The sequence below is a fragment of the Sminthopsis crassicaudata genome, chromosome 2 (genome assembly GCF_048593235.1).
Source record: "Sminthopsis crassicaudata isolate SCR6 chromosome 2, ASM4859323v1, whole genome shotgun sequence".
Taxonomy (NCBI): domain Eukaryota; kingdom Metazoa; phylum Chordata; class Mammalia; order Dasyuromorphia; family Dasyuridae; genus Sminthopsis; species Sminthopsis crassicaudata.
Genome location: NC_133618.1, coordinates 629,750,694 through 629,773,956, shown reverse-complemented (window position 1 = coordinate 629,773,956; position 23,263 = coordinate 629,750,694). Strand labels below are relative to the sequence as shown.

General features: G+C 36.0%; 1 protein-coding gene across 2 annotated transcripts in view; it reads left to right on the top strand.

Annotated features, from left to right (window-relative positions):
• The window catches only part of LOC141558751 (cytochrome P450 2C23-like), a 40,442-nt gene extending 30,127 nt beyond the window's left edge, over window positions 1-10,315 (top strand). For both annotated transcript variants that reach the window (XM_074296428.1, XM_074296429.1), the window contains 4 exons: window positions 5,874-6,015; window positions 7,531-7,718; window positions 9,080-9,221; window positions 9,696-10,315. In XM_074296428.1, coding sequence (XP_074152529.1) covers window positions 5,874-6,015; window positions 7,531-7,718; window positions 9,080-9,221; window positions 9,696-9,877 — 654 coding nt within the window. In that variant the 3' untranslated portion in view covers window positions 9,878-10,315. The remainder of the gene's footprint in view (window positions 1-5,873; window positions 6,016-7,530; window positions 7,719-9,079; window positions 9,222-9,695) is intronic.
• The last annotated feature ends 12,948 nt before the right edge of the window (window positions 10,316-23,263 follow it).

Sequence of the window (23,263 nt, the reverse complement as noted above, 5' to 3'; positions counted from 1 at the left end):
CTAATAGCTTTTTAGCAGAGTCTTTAGGGTTCTCTAAGTATACCATCATGTCATCTGCAAAGAGTGATAGTTTGATTTCCTCATTACCTACTCTAATTCCTTTAATCTCTTTCTCAGCACTTATTGCTGAGGCTAGCGTTTCTAGTACAATATTGAATAGTAATGGTGATAGTGGGCAACCTTGTTTCACTCCTGATCTTACTGGGAAAGGTTCCAGTTTATCGCCATTACATATGATGTTTACTGACGGTTTTAAATATATGCTCCTGATTATTTTAAGGAATAGTCCATTTATTCCTATACTCTCAAGTGTTTTTAATAGGAATGGATGTTGGATTTTATCAAATGCTTTTTCTGCATCTATTGAGATGATCATATGTTTTTTATTAATTTGATTATTAATATGGTCAATTATACTAATAGTTTTCCTAATATTAAACCAGCCCTGCATTCCTGGTATAAATACTACTTGATTATAGTGTATCATCCTGGGGATGATTTTCTGAAGTCTTTTTACTAATATCTTATTTAAGATTTTAGCATCAAATATTCATTAAGGAAATTGGTCTATAGTTTTCTTTCTTAGTTTTCAATCTACCTGGTTTAGGTATTAGTACCATGTCTGTGTCATAAAAGGAGTCTGGCAGGACTCCTTCATCCCCTATTTTTTCAAATAGTTTATATAACATTGGGGCTAGTTGTTCTTTAAATGTTTGGTAGAATTCACGTGTAAATCCATCTGGTCCTGGGGATTTTTTCTTAGGGAGTTGATTAATAGCTTTGCTCTATTTCTTTTTCTGAAATGGGACTATTTAAGCAATTTGTCTCCTCCTCTGTTAATCTAGGAAGCCTATATTTTTGGAGGAAGTCATCCATTTCACTTAAGTTATCAAATTTATTGGCATAAAGTTGGGCAAAGTAGCTCCTAACTATTGTTCTAATTTTCTCTTCATTAGTGGCAAGTTCTCCCTTTTAATTTTTAAGACTATCAATTTACTTTTCCTCTTTCCTTATTTTAATCAGATTTACTAAGGATTTGTCTATTTTGCTGGTTTTTTCATAGAACCAACTCTTAGTTTTATTAATTAATTCAATAGTTGTTTTTTTTTTTTTTTTTTTTTTACTTTCAATTTTATTAATCTTACCTTTTATTTTTAGAATTTCAAGTTTCATGTTTGTCTGGAGGTTTTTAATTTGTTTCTTTTCTAGCATTTTTAGTTGTAAGCCCAATTCATTGATCTTCTCTTTCTCTATTTTATGTAAGTAGGCCTCTAGAGAAATAAATTTCCCCTTATTCTGCTTTGGCTGTAGCCCACACATTTTGGTATGATGTCTCATTATTGTCATTTTCTTGGGTGAAGTTATTAATCTCTATGATTTGATGTTTCACCCAGTCATTCTTTAGTATGAGATTATTTAGTTTCCAATTATTTTTTGGTCTATTTTCCCCTGGCTTTTTATTGAATGTAATTTTCATGGCATCGTGGTCTGAAAAGGATGCATTTACTATTTCTGCCTTACTGCATTTGATTTTGAGGTTTTTATGTCCTAATATATGATCAATTTTTGTATAGGTTCCATGAACTGCTGAGAAGAAAGTGTACTCCTTTCTGTCTCCATTTAGCTTTCGCCAAAGATCTATCATGTCAAACTTTTCTAGTATTCTATTTACCTCTTTGACTTCTTTCTTATTTATTTTGTGGTTTGATTTATCTGAGAGTGCAAGGTTGAGATCTCCCACTATTATAGTTTTGCTCTCTATTTCTTCTTGGAGCTCTCTTAATTTCTCTTTTAAGAATTTAGATGCTGCACCACTTGGTGCATATATGTTTAATATTGATACTGCTTCATTAACTATGCTACCCTTTAGCAAGGTATAATGCCCTTCCTTATCTCTTTTAATTGGATCAATTTTTGTTTTTGCTTGATCTGAGATGAGGATGGCTAACCCCTGCTTTTTTGGCTTTACCTGAAGCATAGTAGATTCTGCTCCAACCTTTTACTTTTATTCTGTTTGTATCACCCTGTTTCAGGTGTGTTTCCTGTAAATAACATATAGTAGGATTCTGGCTTTTAATCCAGTCTGCTAACTGCTTCCTCTTTATGGGGGAGTTTACCCCATTCACATTTATGGTTAGAATGACTAATTCTATATTGCTTGCCATCCTGTTAACCCCTGCTTATGCTTTTCTCCTTTCCTTCCCTCTTACCCCCCTACCCAGTATTAAACTTGTGAACACCACTTGCTTTTCACAGCCCTCCCTTTTTAGTATCCCTCCCCCACCTTAAAATTCCTCCCCCTATTTTACCCCTTTTCCTCACAATTTCTGTATTCCCTTCCCCTTAGCTTACTCCTTCCCTCCCACTTTTCAATGAAGTTGAAGGAGTTTCACCATAAATCTAATATGTCTATTGATACACACTATGTTTATCCCCCTCCTTTGTTTCTGTCAGATATAATAGGTTACCTTTGCCTCTTCATGAAATGTAGTACCCCCACTTTACCCTTTTTTATGATATAATTTCCTTACCACTTCTAGTTTCTAGGACAAATTATACATGTGTTCTTTACATATCTTTATGGCAGAAATATTGTTTTCAAGATTTCTTTTTACCTTTTTAGAAATCTCTTGAGTTCTGTATTTGAAGATCAAATTTTTTTCTGTAAATCTGTTTTTTTTCATCAAGAATAGATGGAATTCATTTATTTCATTAATTTCCATCTTCTTCCCTGGAAAACAATGCTCATTTTTGCTGCGTAAGTTATTCTTCGCTGCATAGCAAGTTCCTTAGCCTTTCAGAATATCATATTCTAGGTCCTTCATTCCTTTAATGTGGATGCTGCTACATTCTGGGTTATCTTTATTGTAGCTCCTCCATATCTGAATTGCTTTTTTTCTAGCAGCTTCCAATATTTTTTCCTTCATCTGATGGTTCTTGAATTTGGCCACTATATTTCTTGGCATTTTGATTTTACAGTCCCTTTCAGTAGGTGATCGATGAATTTTTTCAATGTTTATTTTCCTGTCTTTTTCTAAAACACGTGGGCAGTTCTCTTTGATAATTTCCTGGAAAATAGTGTCCAGGCTCTTTTTTTCCTCACATTTTTTCAGGGAGTCTGATTATTCTCAAAATGTCTCTCCTGGATCTGTTTTCCAGGTCTGTTGTCTTCCCAATAAGGTACTTGACATTCTTTTCAATTGTTTCGTTTTTCTGGTTTTGCTTCACTACTTCTTGGTTTCTCCTTGAGTCATTCATTTCTACTTGTTCCATTCTAATTTTTAATGATGTATTTTCTTCATTCACTTTTTTATATCTTTTTGTAATTGTCCACTTGAGTTTTTAAGTGAGTTTTTTTCTTCTATGGAATTTTTTTCCATTTCATCAATTTTATTTTTTAGAGAGGTGTTTTCTTTTTCCAACTCACTAATTTTATTTCTCAATGATTTGATCTCTTTATCCACTCTGGATCACTTCTCCAGACTCTGTTGCCAAGCTTCCTTTTGCTTTTCCCATTTCTCTTTTAGCTCTCTTGTCAGAGCCTTTTTGATTTCCTCTAAGAGAGTCTGTGTATTGAGGAGCAGATCGTATCCCCTTTAGGGGATTCCTTTGGAGACAGTCTGCTTTTAGTCTCCTCAGGATTTGAAGTCTGCTCTCTCTCCATACAGAAGCTGTCAATGGTAAAAGCCCTTTAAATTTTTTGTTCATTTTGTCAGGGCAAGAATGGAAGAAAACAAATTGACAAGAGAAACAATTGTTCTGTTTCTGGGCGGGGGGGATGCCCGCCCTACAGACTGCAGGAGACAGCAGCGAGGCACTAACAGGACAGTGATGGCTGCTTGCTGCATTTGTCCTCTGAGTCTCTAAGAAAGGGCTGAGTCATTCTGGGTGGGGGTAGGGATGGCCAGCTTGGAGAGAAGCTAGCTTTCTGGGGTTTTACTCTTTACCTCTGGTGTTTACACCCTCTCTGCCAATACAGAATATCCACACTAGGTTAAAGGTCGTTCCACAGAAATGGCAGAGATCACACCCCCTTCCCCACCCCCCCCCTGAGCTGTGTGAGCTGCCTGCCTAGCTCTCCCTGTTTGCCCTTAGACTGAGCCCAGTCTGTTCATCCCCTCCCCTGAGCAAACACAGACCTTCTCTGGCGAATTTCAAGGATGCCTTCTGTTGGTGATTATTTGTGTTTTTTTTTCCGGTCAAGCTTTAATTGAGAGGCTTGTCATGAAGTAAATTCTGAGAGAAAATGCAGAGCTCAAGAAGCTGTCTGCCTCCACGCTACCATCTTGGCCAGAAGTCTCTACAATTTTCTTTGTGAAACATTTTAATAATAATAGCTATAGTGTTTATCTCACACTTCAATACCTCCAAAATATTTTGTAAATATCATCTCACTTGTGCTTCACACCAATCTCAGGGAGCAGATGCTATTATGGTTTCCATTTTAGAGATGAGAAAATGAGGTCATACAAAAATGAAATAATTGGCTCAGAAGTTTGCAGCTAAATTTAAACTCAGGTTTTCCTAACTCCAAATCCAGTACTCCATCCATTGTGCTATATAGCTAGCTCTAGTGTATTATGCCTTTATTTCTGAGAGTCCTATAATGCTTACTGCAATGATTTCTGTTTTATCAGAGATGTTTAAATAGTTGTTCTTGATTACATTATCTAGATTAATATTTTAATATGGTCTAAATTATTTGCTAATTTCTCCATTTCATTCCAGTTGAACTGAGTAGAAATTGACTTCTAACTTTGTCTCAGCCTAAAAAAAATACAATATGGGAGCTTCATTTATATTTCAGGTAACCTAATATTAGGCCTTCTCCTATTTGATCCATTCTATCTTCCACCCCTTTCCAATTGTGTGTGATCTTTAAAAAAAATCATCTGATTTTTTCTCGGCCTCTATTTTCTTTGTTATAAAATTACTATGACCTCCAAGGATTCTTCCAAACTTTAAATCTAATAAACATGCATATTTCATAGAATTTCATAGCCTTTGTGAGTTGGAAAGGACCTCTGCAGCCATGTAATTTAAAATCTGAAACATTAGAATACTTTTGCTTCCCCACTGACAGGTTAAGGATGCATAATAATGCTTTGAAGTTACAGAGACACATTTCATTTCTACATGAAAGGGATAATGTCCAAGGCTGAATGAAATTTTTCATTAAATAACAAGTTTCTCATCTGAGAAAGAATTCAAGGTGAAGCTGGATGACTACTTAAGAGAGATTGTAAAAAGGAAATTTCTGATCACTCACAAGATAACTGGATGAAATTCACTTTCCTTACAGCATTTGAAATTCTATATTCTCTACAATAAATTTCACATTTTGACAAACTGAAATTTCTTCTGCTGCTTCTTGTTTTATTAAGTTGCTGTCTTGTTTGGGAGTGAAAATAAAAGTATGAGAGGTCTCTTATTAGTTCATTAGGTTTTGCATAAAGGACTTGATCAGGTCCTTTCCCTACCTTACATGTTATTGAGATTGAGTAGAGAACTGGAAAGGATCCAACTCTATCCTGTTACCTAGAAGGAAGCTCAGAGGAATGCAGTGTCTTTCCCATGGCCATATATATGCATCTTAGCTGAGGCTAAATTTGAGTCCAGTTCTTCCTGATTCAAAGTCTTGTGCGCTATCCATTATGTCATATTGTTTGAGGAGAGGAAGGTTCCCTGGAAAGGGCAAACCCATGGCTGGGCAGTGGAAGTCTAAGGACATTAGACAGGTTCTAGTCTCTTGGAGTTGGCAAAAAGGTGTGAGAAGGCTCCTAGGATTTATGTACTCATACATTTTATATGGTTTCTAATAACAGCTTCCCTGCTGTCTCTCTTTATTTCATCTATTTGTAACTCTACTCTAGGAAAAAGATAATCCCCACTCTGAATTTGACTTAGAGAATCTAATAGTAGCTGGAGGAAACTTATTTTCTGCTGGAACAGAGACAACCAGCAGCACTCTAAGATATGGCCTGCTGCTCATTCTGAAGCATCCTGAGGTCCAAGGTAAAGTACAAGAATTGCCATGCTTGCAGACCAGGCTTACTTTCCCAGCCCTGTACTTTGCTCAGGAGTTAATTCCACTTTCAAGTTTGTATGATTTCCACACAGAGCAACAACAGGTCTGACAGTAGCATAGAACATTTGGCTAAGACTTGGCTATTTAAATATATGAAGTTTTGTCAAGGGGAATTCCATTCACTTTAACTAACATGTATAAATTGTTTACTGTACACTTTAGCTCTATGCTTAAGACAAAAAGAGTCAAATGAAAGACCACCTTTCCAAAATGACATATTCTAACAGTGCTGGTACTGTGAGAGCAGAATTAGGAACCAAGGAGATAAATTACAAATTGACTAATGAAAACTTCATTTAGGGAAAGACTTGAAAACTATTAAAGTTCCCCCAAAGCCCATTTAGTTAGTTAGCTGCCCTGGAGGTAATGAGTTCTCCTTTGCTGAAGGTTCTTAAGTAAAACTTCAGTGATCCTTTGTTCATTCCATTAGAAATCCTGTTTCTAATTAGGAGAATTAGATAGTCCAATTAATAGGACACTGGCTCTGGAGTCAGAACCTGACATTTAATACTTACTAGTGTAGGGACCTAGGTAAGCCACTTAACCCCAATTCCTTTTTTTAAAAAATGCAGTTATCTATATCTATAGATAGATGATGGTATAATAGGCTGTCTTATAATCTCTATTATAGTATTAGATATTGCATAATATAATAGAGATAATATAATAACTCTATTATAGATAGGTAACAGCATAACAGGCATGGATGGCCATAGATAAAAATGAATCCTTTCAAATCCTCAAATTCTGTGTCCCAGAAGCTTAGATGTTGAGTCAGGAACTGAAACATATATATATATATATATATATATATATGTATATATATATATATATATATATATATGCATATATATATATATATATACATATATATATATATACACACATATATATATATACATATATATATATTTATAGTGAATGAGTTAAAATCAAGATGAAAATGTCTTTTCCAGCATTATTGAACTAAAGACATATGCATTCATTGAGAATATTAAATGGTATTAATGTAAAAGAAGGTTTACAAATCACTTCACATATTATTTCATCTGATGTCCTCTAAGGGAGATGCAGCTATTTTCTCTATTGTACAGATCACAAAAAATAGATTTTGAGGTCTAAGGAACCTTGGAAGACACATAATTTATGACCCTCATTTTCAGATGAGGGAAAGTCAAGCTTAGAAAGGCTTAATGACATGGCTGAATTGACACAGATGATGTATAAAAAGGAATACAAACATAGTTCTTCCTGATTCCTATGCACTGAGCCACAGGGAATTACCCCATTGCTGCTGCTAAAGCCTGAGGAGAAACAGAACCCTGAACCCCTCTGAGAATCATTGCAGATCATATGATCAGGCAGACACTCCACACAAGCTCTGTTGGACATTCTGAGAAGATCTGGGAGTCCAGTGACTATTTCTGTCTTTTTTCCTGCAGCAAAAATTCATGAGGAAATTGATCGTGTAATTGGACATAATCGAGCTCCATCCATAAAGGACAGACAAGATATGCCCTATATGGATGCTGTGGTACATGAAGTGCAAAGATTTGCTAACCTCCTCCCTCTCAACCTGTCTCATTCAGTGACTCAGGACATCCAGTTGCAACAATATTTCCTCCCCAAGGTCAGTAATCATGGGGGAATGGATCTAGTGTTGGAAGACATCTCAAATATAATCTGATTCAGTGATCTCATTTTAGACATGAGAAAATCAAGTCCCATTCTTATAGGAAGTCTTCTGTTAGATATAGCTAACTTAGATACAGTGCTGAATGAAGAATGAGAAAAAGGTATTTCTTAATTTGTTTCTTCCTGCTTCTCATTCTCCACAGCAACAGCTCAGAAAGCAAATTTGCAGAAAAAATAATGGAAAGATTGCTCAAAATAATTTCCATTTTCTTCATTTCTTCTTACTAGACAGTGAAGTGGATTGGGGAAATGTTATTTGTCCCATTGTGCAGGTGGACACACTGAGTTTCAAGTCAGATGAATTGCCTATGGTCATTTAAAAATGATGGAGTAAAGATTAAATCCTAGATGTAAATTCCCAAATGCTCCTTTTCGGGATTACTAAAAACATTGATTGAGTAAATTTGAATTACATTGACCTTTCCTAGCATTGGATCAACAGAATTATTCTCCCTCAAAGAAAGAAGGGAGCATTCCAGCTACTTTCACATTTAAAATACCCCACTGAGTGCATTGTTGAGTTGAAATCCTCAGGTTTCAGGAAGAATCTCCTGTGTAAGGATTGCTGGGCCACATTCTGCTGACACCAGACAAGAATTGAAGTTGTTTGAGTATTGAGGACCTTGACTTCTCTTGGAGAAAGCACAAATTAGCACAGAAAGTTCCCATCAAATTATCAATTCTCTCCTTCAGATCCAAGTTTTGATTTGATTGACAGAATGATTTTCTGTTAAAGAAACTCCTTGGCAGGAAATCTGGTCTGTTCCTACTTTCTTTCATCATTGTCAGGGACACAGGCATTTCTCTCTTTTTTGCCCAGAGTTGCACAGGCATTAGGTGTATACACAGTGCATAGATCATGGAAATGAGGGGAGAGGGAGCACAAAGAATTCAATGTCTTAATCAAGGCTTCCTTGGTGGTACCCAAAGTCAATCTGTGAGGAAAACTAGCGATTCTCAAAGGATGAAGTGAACAAGGTGTGCCTTCTAGCAATGGGCCATAACTATTATAAAGACATGAAGAGCAGAGAGGGAGCATTGCAGATGGGAAATAGCAGTTGGACCAGTTTAGGCAAGAATCCCAAGGAAGGTATGATGGAGACAATAACGCAGATATCAATGTGAAAAGCTAGACTAGAACCTGTGCAAATTCTCAATAGCTAGATATCCCAATTGACACTATACAAGAAGAGTATGCATTTTGTACTAGAGGCAAGAGGGAGCTATTGATGTTCCTTGGGATTGACATAACAAGAATATTCCTGGTTATAATTGACTCGAATTTCTTCCCTTTAGGGCACAACAATCTTCCCACTTCTCTTCCCAATCTTGTTTGACAGCAAAGAGTTTCCCAATCCTGAACGGTTTGACCCTCAACACTTCCTGGATAAGAATGGGAAATTCAAAAAAAGTGACTACTTCATGGCTTTTTCCATTGGTAAAAAGAAACCCTTCTCATCTGCACCTCTCACTCTAAGGAGAATCCTGTTCCCTCTCTAACCCTCCTCTGATTTAGCTTCCTCCCAGTGGTCCTTCTGAGGACAGCCCACTATGGCATGTGACATACTTTGTTTTCTAGTCTTCCTATGCCCTGGCTTCTTCTGCCAGTTCTTACCATATGAACTGAGCCTTATGGCTGCTCACTTATCTTCTTCTTTATGGAACTATGACTCCACTGCATGATCTTCTGCACAAGGGCTTAATGGTGTGAAGAGGGAATTCTTTTTGGCCCCTAGTGAAAGCTAATGATTGAAATAGATGTCACAATAATAGATTTCACCATTTCTGCACATCTACATCCTTCTGTTTTACTTTCCCCCCACAAAGGTCTAGGTCCAATGAGTCTGTTTCACTTTGGCTGACACTATGATATCTTGTGAAGGTTTCTATGTATAATTTTATTTCTTTTCAGGAAAAAGGTCTTGTCTTGGAGAGGGCCTGGCAAGAATGGAGTTGTTTTTGTTCTTTACCACAATTCTACAGAACTTCACCCTCAAATTAGTTGGAGATCCAAATGAAATCAGCGACAAGATAAAAAAGGTTGCATTTACCAACCTTCCACCATTTTATAAACTATGCTTTATTCCTCGCTAAAAAAAAAAAAAAAAAAAAAAGAAGACAAAATTTATTTGGAAAACTAGCCAGTTGGTGTTATATTATGGATTCAAAATTCTCATTTTTTTTTTTTTTGCTGGAATCTCCTTGAGGGGAAAAAACTTTCTCTCTTTTTTATTAAAATAAATCTTAATTTCCAAAGACAAGAGAAGTTAGTAGAATACCTTGTATGTCTTTACACATTAGGTGTTGCTTTTAGACATTCATGTGCAACCTTCTCATTAATACCTCCAGCCATGCTCTAATTCATATTCTCAGTTCCAATGTTAGGTTTCAGAGAAAAAAATTGATAAAATATCCTTCCAAAACCCATATTAGTTCATACTTTGCAAATAACCTCAAGATAATCTTATTCTGTATCGTACAGCTTTTCTTTGTGAAATTGGGGTACAATAAAGACGGTTGTGTTGCTAATAACTCTGTGATGTGAAAATGTGTACCTGCACTTGCACACATTGAGGATTCATAATTTCAGAAGCTGCATGGTAACATGAAAAGAGATCTAACCTTTGGGGCAGAGGATCTGAGTCCTTTCCTGTGTGTAATGTTATCAACTTGAGTGACTTTGGAAAGTCACTTCACATGGGCTCAGCATTCCCTACTGACTCCCCATTCATGATCTGTGAAGATAATCAATGCAACTATCTGTGCTTAGTGTACCATTTTCAAGGGTGATATCAAAGGAGAACACACTGATGATAGACTTCTATGGCTAGGATGGTCACTAGGTGACTAAGTTACTGTCCATTGATAGATCCATAAATTTCTAGTTTTGCAGAATCTTCTACAGTTTAGGGCCCAATAACCAAGATCACCTTCATTCTACAACTCAATACAATGCAACAATTTGCCAAGGAGCTCTGATTGTATTCATCAAGTCCCAAAGCAGGTAAAAAAGCAGCTAAACATAATTCAATTGCAAAATCTGTAATACTCACCTAATCTTCTTGGGCATCATGTGATTTGCCTGTGGCCACACAACTTTACAACATGCTATGCAGAATCCAGACCTATGTTTCTGAAACTGAGTTCAGTATTCCATCCACTATTACACATTGCCTCCTTTCCCTATGGCTCACAGTCTCTGCATCCACACTTTTCTCTTGATTTCATCCTTTCACCTTTTCCCAGCTCCTTACTCTATCTCTTTCATCACTTTCTTTCTTTCAGCCTTTTGATCCAAGAGAGAAGATGCTCCATCTTAAATTGACTTCCATGCCAACCTTCCTTGTTCTCCTGCCCTATGGAGATATGTATAATTAACTAAATTCCAACAAGGAATTGCTCCCTCCAATTGCCTTCTCTGTTTCTACAGGCTTGCTACTGAAAACAGAATCCCTTTTTGACTCCCAGCCTTCTTCTCTTCAGCATCCCTATTCTAAGATGGCTTTTTTTCAACTGATACCTCTTACATCATCCCCAGTTTTCTTACCAGAAAACTGAACTCAGTATTTAATGAAAAAATTGACATTATTTAATTTTCTTTCCTCAAAGGTAATGGTTCTTGCTGACATTAATGTGTATTTTAGTAAAAAAAAAAAAATCTGTACCTTTAATCTGTGCCTTTGGCTTCTCTGAAATATTTGACAGTATTCACCATATTCTCCTTCTGAGTCAGCAGTTCTCTTGGATTTTCTTGGCACTCCTCCTCTCTTCTAGATCTCTTCCTCCTCATCCCTGCCTTTGCATTGTGGTGAAGATCACTTGAAACAGAAGTCTATGTTCTAGGAACAAGTTTAGAATTTTATGACCAGTAAGGGTGGGAGATGAGTGGGAGCAGTAGCCATGAAACTACTACTTTAGCTGTGTTAGTTATATCATAGAAATACTCAGAACCATCATTCACAATTCTGATATAAGAGACAGAAGTGCCAAGTGTCTTCAAAGACACTTTGAATTGACCCACGAAATTGCATTTTAATGAGAAGGCAGAGTCCTTGGAAAACTGTAAAAGACACCACTGGAGTAGGCAAGAGATAGAGATCAAACCTAAAAGGAGCCCCAATGTGCTGGAGTCATTTTGTCAAGAGACAGATGGCAGCTCCTAGCTACCCAATTATTCATTTGTTGTTGTGAACTAATCTCTAGGATCCATTACTTCCATACAAATATTCTCACTCTCTCCAAGTTGGAGTCTTGAAATAAAGCCCTCTCTGGCTCACTTTAGCCATAATATTACCACTCTGTTCATGACTATCTCATCCAAGAAGCCAAAACCAATACTGTTACCACTTGTTAGTAATTCTGTGGGGTCACCTTTCTCAATAAAACTAAGAGGCAATTTTTCTCTAGAGCTATGACCCTTCCCAAGTAGTTGCCAGGATAAAGCAAGTGACTGTTTGGAAACTGAAGATATTTTAAAACATCTAAATTTCCTAATGTTCAATTTACCAATCCTCTTTTCTCTTTTTAAGACTCCTATTATGTTCACAAAATTTCTGAGAAAACTGGAGTGCGATATCCCTCTCCTTCCCAGTGTAAGTCATCCAGAATGTTGCATCAAACACTTTAAGTTCCAAAAGATCAATGATCTGAGAATTCAAATTCACATGAGAATGAAATATTAGCTCTTTGCAAAAATGTGGAGAATAATAAAAAGTGATTAAACTATTCCTAAACACTGACATTTATTCTGGATCTTATAGTTTTAGACCATGTTATTTGGGCTAAAAAGAAGTTATGTGACTTCCCTAGTGTCACATAGAGGGGTCTCCCATGACTTAGGCCTACTGTGATTCCATTATATTATGCTGCCCTACTCCTGTTCAGTTTTCTTTGCTGGATCTTCATCCAGGTTATCCCTACCAACCATGAGTACCCCCCAAAATTCTGTTACAAGCCTTCTTCTTTTTTCTCTATATAGTAGGCATTCTTAACTTGAGGCCTAAGGACCAAGGGAGAAGGCTCATGGATAAATTTCAGTGTCTGTGGATTTGGATGAGGACAGTTTCACAATACCAACTACTTACTGAATATATTTCAATCTGAATGTGCTACAGACATCTCAAATTTAACATGTCCATAAGTGACACATCTTTCTCCTCAAATCTCCTCTCCTTCTGAGCTTTCCAAATAATGTCAAGATCAGCATCATCTTTTTAGATACTCAAATTTGCAATCCCAGTATCATTCTTACTCCCCCTCTCCTATTAATCCCTATAGCCAAATGTTTCGATCTTCAAGATTGATATATAGATATATATGTGTGTGTATGTGTGTGTGTGTGAATGTATATATATATATATATATATATATATATATATATATATATATATAATATATATGTGTGTGTGTGTGTGTGTGTGTGTGTGTGTGTATAAATATATATATATACATATATATATCATCTCAACTCACTCAGCTACCACTCTGCTTCAGGTCTTTGTTAGCTCATGTCTGTCATCATACAATAGCTTTCTAATTGGTCATCCTGACTTATCTTTCTCCCTACTTCGATCCATGTTGCCAACTCCCACTGACAAATAGATTTCATAGGTTAAAAGTCTGATCATGTGTATAAAGAACCTCAATTCAAATATAAAATGTTCTGTTTGACTTTTAAGATCCATCACTTCCTCCCCTTTTCCTATATTTCAAATCTTCTCATTTTTCATTCCCCTGTCTATATTCAGTTATTCAGTCAATAAAGATTTCTTAAGCAACTAGTATGTGCCAGGTACTGTGCTAAGTGATGAAGATAAAACAGTAAATAAAAGACAATTCCTGTCTACCCTGAAAGACTTACAAACACACACACACACACACACACACACACACAAACACAAACACAAAGAGTCTATCTTTAGTATAAATAGGAAAAATTGTCATAGGAAACCCCTAGAGCTGAGAGAAATTTGGAAAAGCTTTCTATAGAGGATAGGATTTTAGCTAGAACCTCAATGAAGAAAAAAGACAATAGATGGAGATGAGAAAGAAGAACATTGTGGTATAGCCAGAAAAATTGCCTGAAGCTGAACTAGTGTCATCTTTGTTGAATATCCAGAAAATCAGTGTCACGGGATGAAAGAATATGTGTTAAGGGAGTATGGTATAAGAAGGCTGGAAAGTCAGGAGAAACTAGATTTCTATGGGCATAGAGATTAGACTGTATTTAATCATAGAGGCCATAGGAAGCCACTGAAATTCATTGAGGGGTGTGTGTGTGTGTGTGTGTGTGTGTGTGTGTGTGTGTGTGACCAGATCAGATCAACATTTTAGGAAAATTACTCTAGGAAAATCTCTCCCATTGTGTGGAAGATGGATTGAAAAGGAGAGACAATTGAGGCAGGCAGACCCAAAAGCAATCTACATGCAATTTTCCAGGTATGAAGTGCTGAAGGCCTGCCTCTGCATGATGGGAATGTTAGAGGAGAGAAAGGGATGCGTATGAGGGAGCTTACAAAGATGAGGTGGGGTAGAGGCAGCATTCCCCAAGGAACACTTCAACGTGCCCCTCTTAACAACTTAAAAATAATGTATCAAATTGAATTCTGCAATAGCAAAGCTGAGAAAAACTTGAACTGATTGATGCAGAATAAACAGATGAGGAAAACCATATGAACAGTGAATGTGACATATCTGCTAAATGGAGAAGACTCATGGTGCTGTTAGTAATTTCTGGTGGATGAAAAGACTTCAGAGAAATTATAAATTGGCAAAGTATTGAAGTTTCATGTGCTGAAGGGGAGACGGAAGCATTCCAGGTACTAGAAGACAATTCGTATTTGCACCAAACCACTAAATCTTCAACTATTGGTCCATCTTTTCCTCTGTATAAAAACATCTCCTTGATCAACTAGAACTTCCTTGATGATGTAATACCCATAGAACCTGCTGAGTTCCCATTTAAAGAGTATAGATGGGGCCATAATTTGTAGCCAGCTGTGAAAAGAATATCAATAAATAGGATGAAGTTCAATGTGAAACATTACATAGTTGCAATTTATCCCCACAACTGCTTCATAATATGCCCTATGCATGTTTACATGTGTATACCTATGTATTGATAAGAGAATATGTAGGAAATGAATTCTAAATATAAAAAGCATAAGCTGTTGGACAACAAAGTACTAGTTTCATTCCTTTTAGGTTTCTCTTTGGGAATCCCTATTATTTTAAAACACAGTATTTTTCTCAAGGAGATCATGCCTCATACCTACCTATCTTGTGTAAAAAGATCTAGCTCAGTTGTATCTCCTCCTTGTAACTTGTTTGGAATCCAATAATTACAAGTGCTTTCTCTATCCTTTAGTTACTTTCCACTTGAGTGCCTATGATTGTAACCTATGGTAGAACATAAGCTCCTGTAGGACAGGAAATATTAACTCTCAAGGAAAAATTGTTTTAATCCCCATAGGTTTCTTTCGTGCCTGGAATAATACCTGGAACATAGTAGGTACTAAAGAAGGTTTCATTAATTGAATGATATATTTTTGTTTTTATATCCCCAGAGCTGAGTATGATGCATTACACATAGCTCATATTTGGTCATATTGTTGAATTTCTTCTGCTGCTACCAGTTTTGACAAAACAATCAATGTATTCCTGACATCATTGCTAAAGGAGATGTCACTGATACTGCCCTTAAATCTCATCCATGACTTAGTGCTCCAAATCACTTTGAGTTGTGATTGAGTTTGAAACCCTTGTGTGTCTCCTTACAACCCCACAGCTAGGATCCAAATGCCAAGTACAGCCCTTTTACTTGTGAGCAGGATGCAGTCATGTTCTTCAAATCCAATTGCAAAATGTTGCCAAGAAAGGGAATAGCAACAGGACCTGGTGGGAGCTTCTTGCTTTTGAATGAATACTTGGTTCCACAAAGACAAGAATATCAGGAAAAGCAGTTCACTACCATCTTCTTATCCCCTAATCTACATGGTTTAATTAATTTCTTAAACTATCCTTGTTCTGTTTCCACCTTGAAGAGCATTCTTGAGATAGAATGGGGCAATAAAATAGACACTGACATGCCCTGTGTTCTTTCTGTCTTGTTAAGTAGAAGTCTACTCCTTTTAGGTGCCCTACTCACTATCTATCCTTTTGTAATTCTTCTGGTTCAGACCTTTGGTGTTCCCATCATTTTTATATTCGTGAATATTTTTTGAGCATCTTCCTAACCCTGAACTTTCGTATTAGTGCCTTTTGTAGGCTAGTATCAATATTTGATTATACTCAATTTCTGACCATCCTTGATGCCCTCATGACACTGCAAGCAGAGCAGGAATAATCCAACTCTCTTATAGAGCTCCATGGATTACCTGCCCCATTCTAGCTTACAGAATAATCAGAGACCTTAGATCAAGGCTGTGACCATAGCTATTGTTGTTCCTTCTGGTCTTCATACTTGCACTGATATGGAACCCATTTTTTGTTTATACTTGCTTTCATGTCAGGTGCATCTCATTAGAATTTAGGCCTTGCCCTATCTTTGTCGTGCCTATAGATCTCTAAGATTCCAAATTAACACAATGTGTCCTCAATGGTCAGTGCACAGAAATCAATTTAAGAATGATTCTATGCAACTAATTAGAATTCATTTATCACTATTTATTCTTTTTACAAAAAGTGTGTCTAAAGGTGCTATTCTACAATAATTGCTTGCTCTGTTGGGTCAAAAGAGATTTTGAGAACTTTAGAAAGAAAATAAAGAAATGAGATTCCTGCCCAAAAGTATGCTAGAGCCAACTCAATCCATCTCAAGAGGCACGGTCCTTACATTCTAAATGTGACCGTTTATACCCTGGACTTCTGACAAATACCACAACTCATAGTTTGATTTGTTTTAAATGTGATGAAGAAAATATGCAGGTTCCACTTATAAATGTGAGTGATATATGTTTTATGGGAAATTGTCTCTTAAACATTTACCAGTTCACCCCTGATTTCTGCCCGAACTATGGACTCATATCAAACAATGAACTTTTTTTTTTCTTTTTTTTTTTTCTGTGTTTATAGGAGGCATGGATCTGGTGAAATCTCTTGGATTCTGTTGAACTTGACATGGACTTTTGAGCAGATTCAAATTTAAAAAAAATTTCTCTATGTATTAATTCAGCACTGTTATTTAATTCTTGGTAACTAGTTTCTCACACACATGGATGAAAGATGGAAGGTGCTTGGTGTATGGACAAGAAAGTCACATGAATTCTGGAGAGAGAGAACTCACTTTCAATGAACCTTTTGATCATTATTATCAGGGAGACACATGCTCATGAACAGCCAGAAGAATGCCATTTCATTGATGAGGTATTCCAGGGGTTAACCTAGTTTAGGGATAAGATAGTACTGGATGCATTACACTATCAACCTTTACAGAGTGTATTGTAGAAGATAAAATTCCACTTCAATTTCTATGCTGAGGGCCAGTTTGGAGAAAATAATGAGAAGAGCTACATCAGTATGAGATCTTTATATGGATTTTCAACTCATATAAGTTATAATTATCATACTTCATAGTGTAAAATGTGATTTGGATTCTGCATCTCCTTTGACCATTACAAGGCTCCAATGAAAGCAATAGTGAACATAATAAGGAGGGTTGGCATCCTGGGAAGGTACTTAGATTTGGAATCAGGGGGTCTGGTTTCAAATCCCACCTTTGCTAATTATTGCTTAGATAACCTTGGTCAAGTCACTTGCCCCAACTAGGGCTTCATATGCTCATAGTTCAAATGAAGCCAGTAGACTCAATGACTTTCATGCTTCCATCCAGCTCTAGATCTATGATCCTCTGACTGTCTTTAACAATTTATGGTTTATGAAGCTCTTTACAGACTGCATTTTCCTTTTCCTTTTGAACATAAATTAGGTGAGCTACATAAGTGCTACTCATCTTGTTTAAATGCAAAAACCCAGATAATGAGTGCTTCAGTGACTTAAACAAATATATACATATATACATATATGTATATATGTATACACACATATATATACATATATATGTACATATATACATATATGTATATATATATTTATTTATATCTATCTTTTTAAACTCCATATAAAGCTTCTCTACCACCATGATTGGCCTATGACCCACATGAAGATCCAGAAAAGGAAACTTCAGAGGGGTCAGACAGATAAGAGTAGCACCTCAGGAAGCAGCACAATATAGTGAAGTCAGAAAAAAAAACTTAGTTTCAAGTTTTATGCATTCTTTTAATGCATATTTTCTATGTGACCCTGACAAATCAATTAGTCTTTTTATGTCCCAAGAAACTTGAGAGAAAACTATAAGATGCAGGCCAGATATCAAAATTTAAATATTTTTGAATGCTATTTTATTTTTTCCAATTATTTTTAATTATATTTATTTCAAATTAATTTAAAAACTGAATTGCAGCTTCCCTTCCAACCCAACCCAGTGATACAAAACAATTTGATAAATGTTATACATATGCAATTATATAAAGCACATTTTCATATTAGCCTTGTGATGACTGAAAAAAACCCAAACAAGAAAAATAAAGAAAATTTTAAAAATATGCTTTGCTCTGCATTTATAGTCAATCACTTCTTTCTCTGGAAGTGGATAATATTTTTCATCATGAGTTTTTTAAAATTGTGTTGGATCATTATATTGCTGAGAAAAGTTAAGTCAATTACAATTAATCATTGTATAAACTGGGAAAACATTTTTATAGTCAAAGGTTCTGATAAAGGCCTTATTTCCAAAATATGTAGAGAATTGACTCAAATTTATAAGAAATCAAGCCATTCTCTGACTGATAAATGGTCAAAGTTTATGAACAGACAATTCTCAGATGAAGAAATTGAAACTATTTCTAGCCATATGAAAAGATGCTCCAAGTCATTATTAATCAGAGAAATGCAAATTAAGTCAACTCTGAGATACCACTACACACTTGTCAGATTGGCTAGAATGACAGCGAAAGGTAATAGAGAATGTTGGAGGGGATGTGGAAAAACAGGGATACTGATACATTGTTGATGGAATTGTGAATGCATCCAGACTTTCTGGAGAATGATTTGGAACTATGCTCAAAACATTATCAAACTGTGCATACCCTTTGATCTAGCAGTGCTACTACTGGGCTTATATCCCAAAGAGATGTTAAAGAAGGGAAAGTGACCTGTATGTGGAGGAATGTTTGTGGCAGCCCTCTCTGTAGTGGCTAGAAACTAGAAACAGAGTGGATGCCCATCAATTGGAGAATGAATGAATAAATTGTGGTATATGAATATTATGGAATATTATTGTTCTGTAAGAAACAATCAGCAGGATGATTTCAGAGAGGCCTGGAGAGACTTACATGAACTGATGCTGAATGAAATGAGCAGGACCAGGAGATCATTATATACTTCAACAACAATACTATATGATGATCGATTCTGATGGACATGGCCCTTTTCAATGATGAGATGAACCAAATCAGTTCCCAAAGAACAGTATTGAACTGAACCAGTTATGCCCAGCAAAAGAACTCTGGGAGATGACTATGAACCATTACATAGAATTCCCAATCCCTCTATTTTGTCCTCCTGCATTTCTGATTTCCTTCACAGGCTACTTGTACACTATTTCAAAATCCAATTCTTTTTATACAGAGAAATAACTGTTTGGGCATGTATACATATATTGTATTTAATTTATACTTTAACAAATTTAACATATATTGGTCAACCTGCCATCTGGAGCAGGGGGTGGGAGGAAGTAGGGGAAAAATTGGAACAAAAGGCTTGGCAATTATCAATGCTGAAAAATTACCTATGCACATATCTTGTAAATAAAAAAGCTATTTAAAAAAAGAGAAAAACAATTGATCATTGTAGAATATTGCCATTAGTGTGTCATATATTTCACTTGTTCTTGTCATTTCATTTCAAATCAGTTCATGTAAATTATTCTAGTGAGACATTGAGGGATGAAAAAAATAAAATTTATAATAATAGTTGTATAATGCTTTGATGTGCTATACAAATATCATCTCACCTCCACAACAACAGATGCTATTGTTAGCATTTTATAAATGTGGAAACTGACACAGGCAAAGGGAAGAATTCTGAGATGGCAGTGCTACAAAATATTTATTAATATGTGTCCCTCCGACAACAAAGATGACGTCAGAAGGTTTATTCAAAGCTCCCTCCAGAATCCACGTTATGCTTTTTCTGTCCTTGAATCATGCATCTTCCATCTGTGTGAGACCAATTAGCAGAAATGAAATAATAACACTGTTGGGTTAGATACACAGATAAGTTGGAAAGAAATTCAAACTTGTGGAGAAATTCATGCCAACTTCAAAAGAGATGTCACCAGGGTCTGTGTGTTCTATAAACAAAGAAAGAAGTTCATTTCAGTCTGAGTGAGTCCATAGTTCAGGCAGGATCTCAGCTCTGCCTGCTATTCATTGGGGTGTGACCTTATATAAATATCTTCAGATCTCTGCTCAAATGTCCAAATCTTTGAAATGGGTGGAGATGATTTATTAAGGGGTGGAGGAAATCACAGGACACAGGGTTCACTATTTGAGAACAAGATTTTTTAGTTCAACACTTTCAGTAATCAGGGAAGGAAAATGAGATCTAGGAATAATGGAACCTCACCAAGATCACAAATGTAACAGTGGGGGAACCAGGATGACATTTCTGCTTTTATTCTCAAATTATTTAACCACCATTTGGTTCAGTTTCTATAATTGCTGAATTGAGCTAATAATAGTTCTTACTTAAGTGGGTGGTAGTGAGCATTAATGAGACAAAGTTCTTGAAGTTTTTTTTTTTTTTTTTTTTTTTTAAGCAAAAAACCTGGACATAGAAAGTGTCAAACTTTATTATTATTAATATTAGTATTGCACACACAACAGTTCTGTGATTATATCAGTGAAGGAACTGACTCTAACAATGGGAAAGGCAAGCCAGTCACACTTTTGAAGGATAGACAGCTTTTGTTTAAGTATTCATCCACAGAGGCAGCATGCAGGACAGCAATTGGTTAATAGCCAGCTGCTTAGGGAAAAAAATCTTTTACACTGTTAAGTTGAATCTGCACTTGTAAGATTTTCTTGGTCATCTTTTAAGATGTGGCAATGAAAGAAAAATCAGACCATGATTTGTGATACTTGTCAGATGGCCAAAATGTGCATTGTCACATCTAGAATTTAATAGCAAGTTCCCTGTAGTGGGGCTTTGTTAGCTTTAGCAAACTTTTGTGTAAGTATCTTATTTCTTTATGTTTTTATTTTCTTTCTGAACATGTCAATCTCCTTTGTTCCAAAAAAGCAAAAAGCTTTTATAAAATAGCACATTTACACACACTTTCCAGGCAATAGTTTTTCTGTGAATAGAAGACAGGGGCCAATAACTTAATAGTGATTAGCTGAGATCCTGCCTCTCTGTATATTGACCATTGATGACACACTAAGCTATCTTTGAAAAGTTAAAGATATGCGAGTAATTCAAACATAGGGCAAGACATACATTCTGATGTGATGCTCAGAGTCCTGCACATGAGATGAAAGCAGAGGTCATTATGAATAGAGAAATAGGCTCCATTTCATTTCAAGTGAGAGGACTAGAAAGAATAAAAGTATCTACAGTCATAACAAGCTGAAGTCTGTGTTTTTCTCCAAGCTAGGATAGGGAGGTCTGAAAGAGATGGGCTCATGCTCTGCATGAAGTATCATTAGTAGATGAGAGCATATATCACGGATGGACAAAGGGAGAGTCTCATCAAGGACTGATACCAGAAAAGACATTAATCTGAAACATCAGAGTCAGGAAGACTAAAAGCTCAGACGGCATTGAGGGATGAAAAAATGTTGGGGACACCAAAGGTTTGATCAAGAAGAATAAGAAAGGAATAAATATTGACCAGGACCACTAAGGCTACGGGGTCACAGCTTAAACAGATAGAAAGGAGATAGGGCATGTGAATACTTATTTGGTTGCCCCTTTCTTTCTCAAGAAGAATGTATTTCAAGGTGGAGAAAAAACAAGCATGTCAATTAAGCCCAGTGCAGTTTAGAAGATAAGAAGATATCACCTGACCTCTACTATGGAATCACATTTGCAGAATTTAGAATCTGGATTCTTGACCCACCTCCTCTAAGACTGAATTTGGATATTTGCTCTTTTCTTAGCTCAACAAAGCCCCATAGACTGACAGAAAGTTCATTGTTGATAGTTGATAAACCTCCAAAAGATGAGAAGAAATCCTTCCTTACCCCAACTGTCCCTTTATGATTTAGGATCAGGTTTGGATTAGGAACTGATTCCAAAGGAACAATTATTTAGATATATCCTTAATCTTCTGGTTCTGCTCATTTCACTCAGCATCAGCTGATGTAAGTCTCTCCAAGCCTCTCTGTATTCCTCCTGCTGGTCATTTCTTACAGAACAATAATATTCCATAACATTCATATACCATAATTTATCCAACCATTCTCCAATTGATGGACATCCATTCATCTTCCAGCTTCTAGCCACTATGAAAAGGGCTGCGGCAAACATTTTGGCACATACAGGTCCCTTTCCCTTCTCTAGTATTTCCTTGGGATATAAGCCCAGTAGTAGTATGGCTGGGTCAATGGGTATGCACATTTTGATATCAAGGATTGATACCAGAAAAGACATTAATCTGAAACATCAGAGTCAGGAAGACTATGATACTGTACGAGGATGTATGCTGATGGAAGTGGATATCTTCAACATAGAGAAGAGCTAATCCAATTCCAATTATTGATCAATGATGGACAGAATCAGCTACATACTGGAAAATGAGTGTAAACTGTTAATTTTACCTTCTGAATCCAATTTTTCTTGTGCAACAAGAGAACTGTACGGATCTGCACACATATATTGTATCTAAGAAATACTTTAACATGTTTAACATGTATATGACTACCTGCCATCTAGGGGAAGGGGTGGAGGGAGGGATGGGAAAAGTTGTAACAGAAGTGAGTGCAAGGAACAATGGTGTAAAAATAACCCATGATTTTGTTCTGTCAATAAAAAGCTATAATTACAATAAAAAAAAAGAAAAAAGAGAAAAAGTTTAAGAATGCTTTTAATAATTGTATAATAGTAGAATGATCTACTTGGTTCATGGGACCTCCATCTTATATTTGAAGAAAAACATTTTGAATGGGTAAAATAATATAAAAATTGTTATTCTTTATATTCTCTGTCATCACTGTAATAGTGGGATTAATCCACACAAGAATTAAAGGTCAATTTGTTAAAAAAAAAAAAAAAAAAAAAAAAGATATATCCTTAATCACTGTTGGTTGCTTGGTTAATGGAAAGCTAATTTAATGCCTACAAACCTACCCAATTATTGGCTGGGCATTGCCACACCTTGTTTCTGTCAATGATTATAAAAACCTAATACTTGAGCTGATA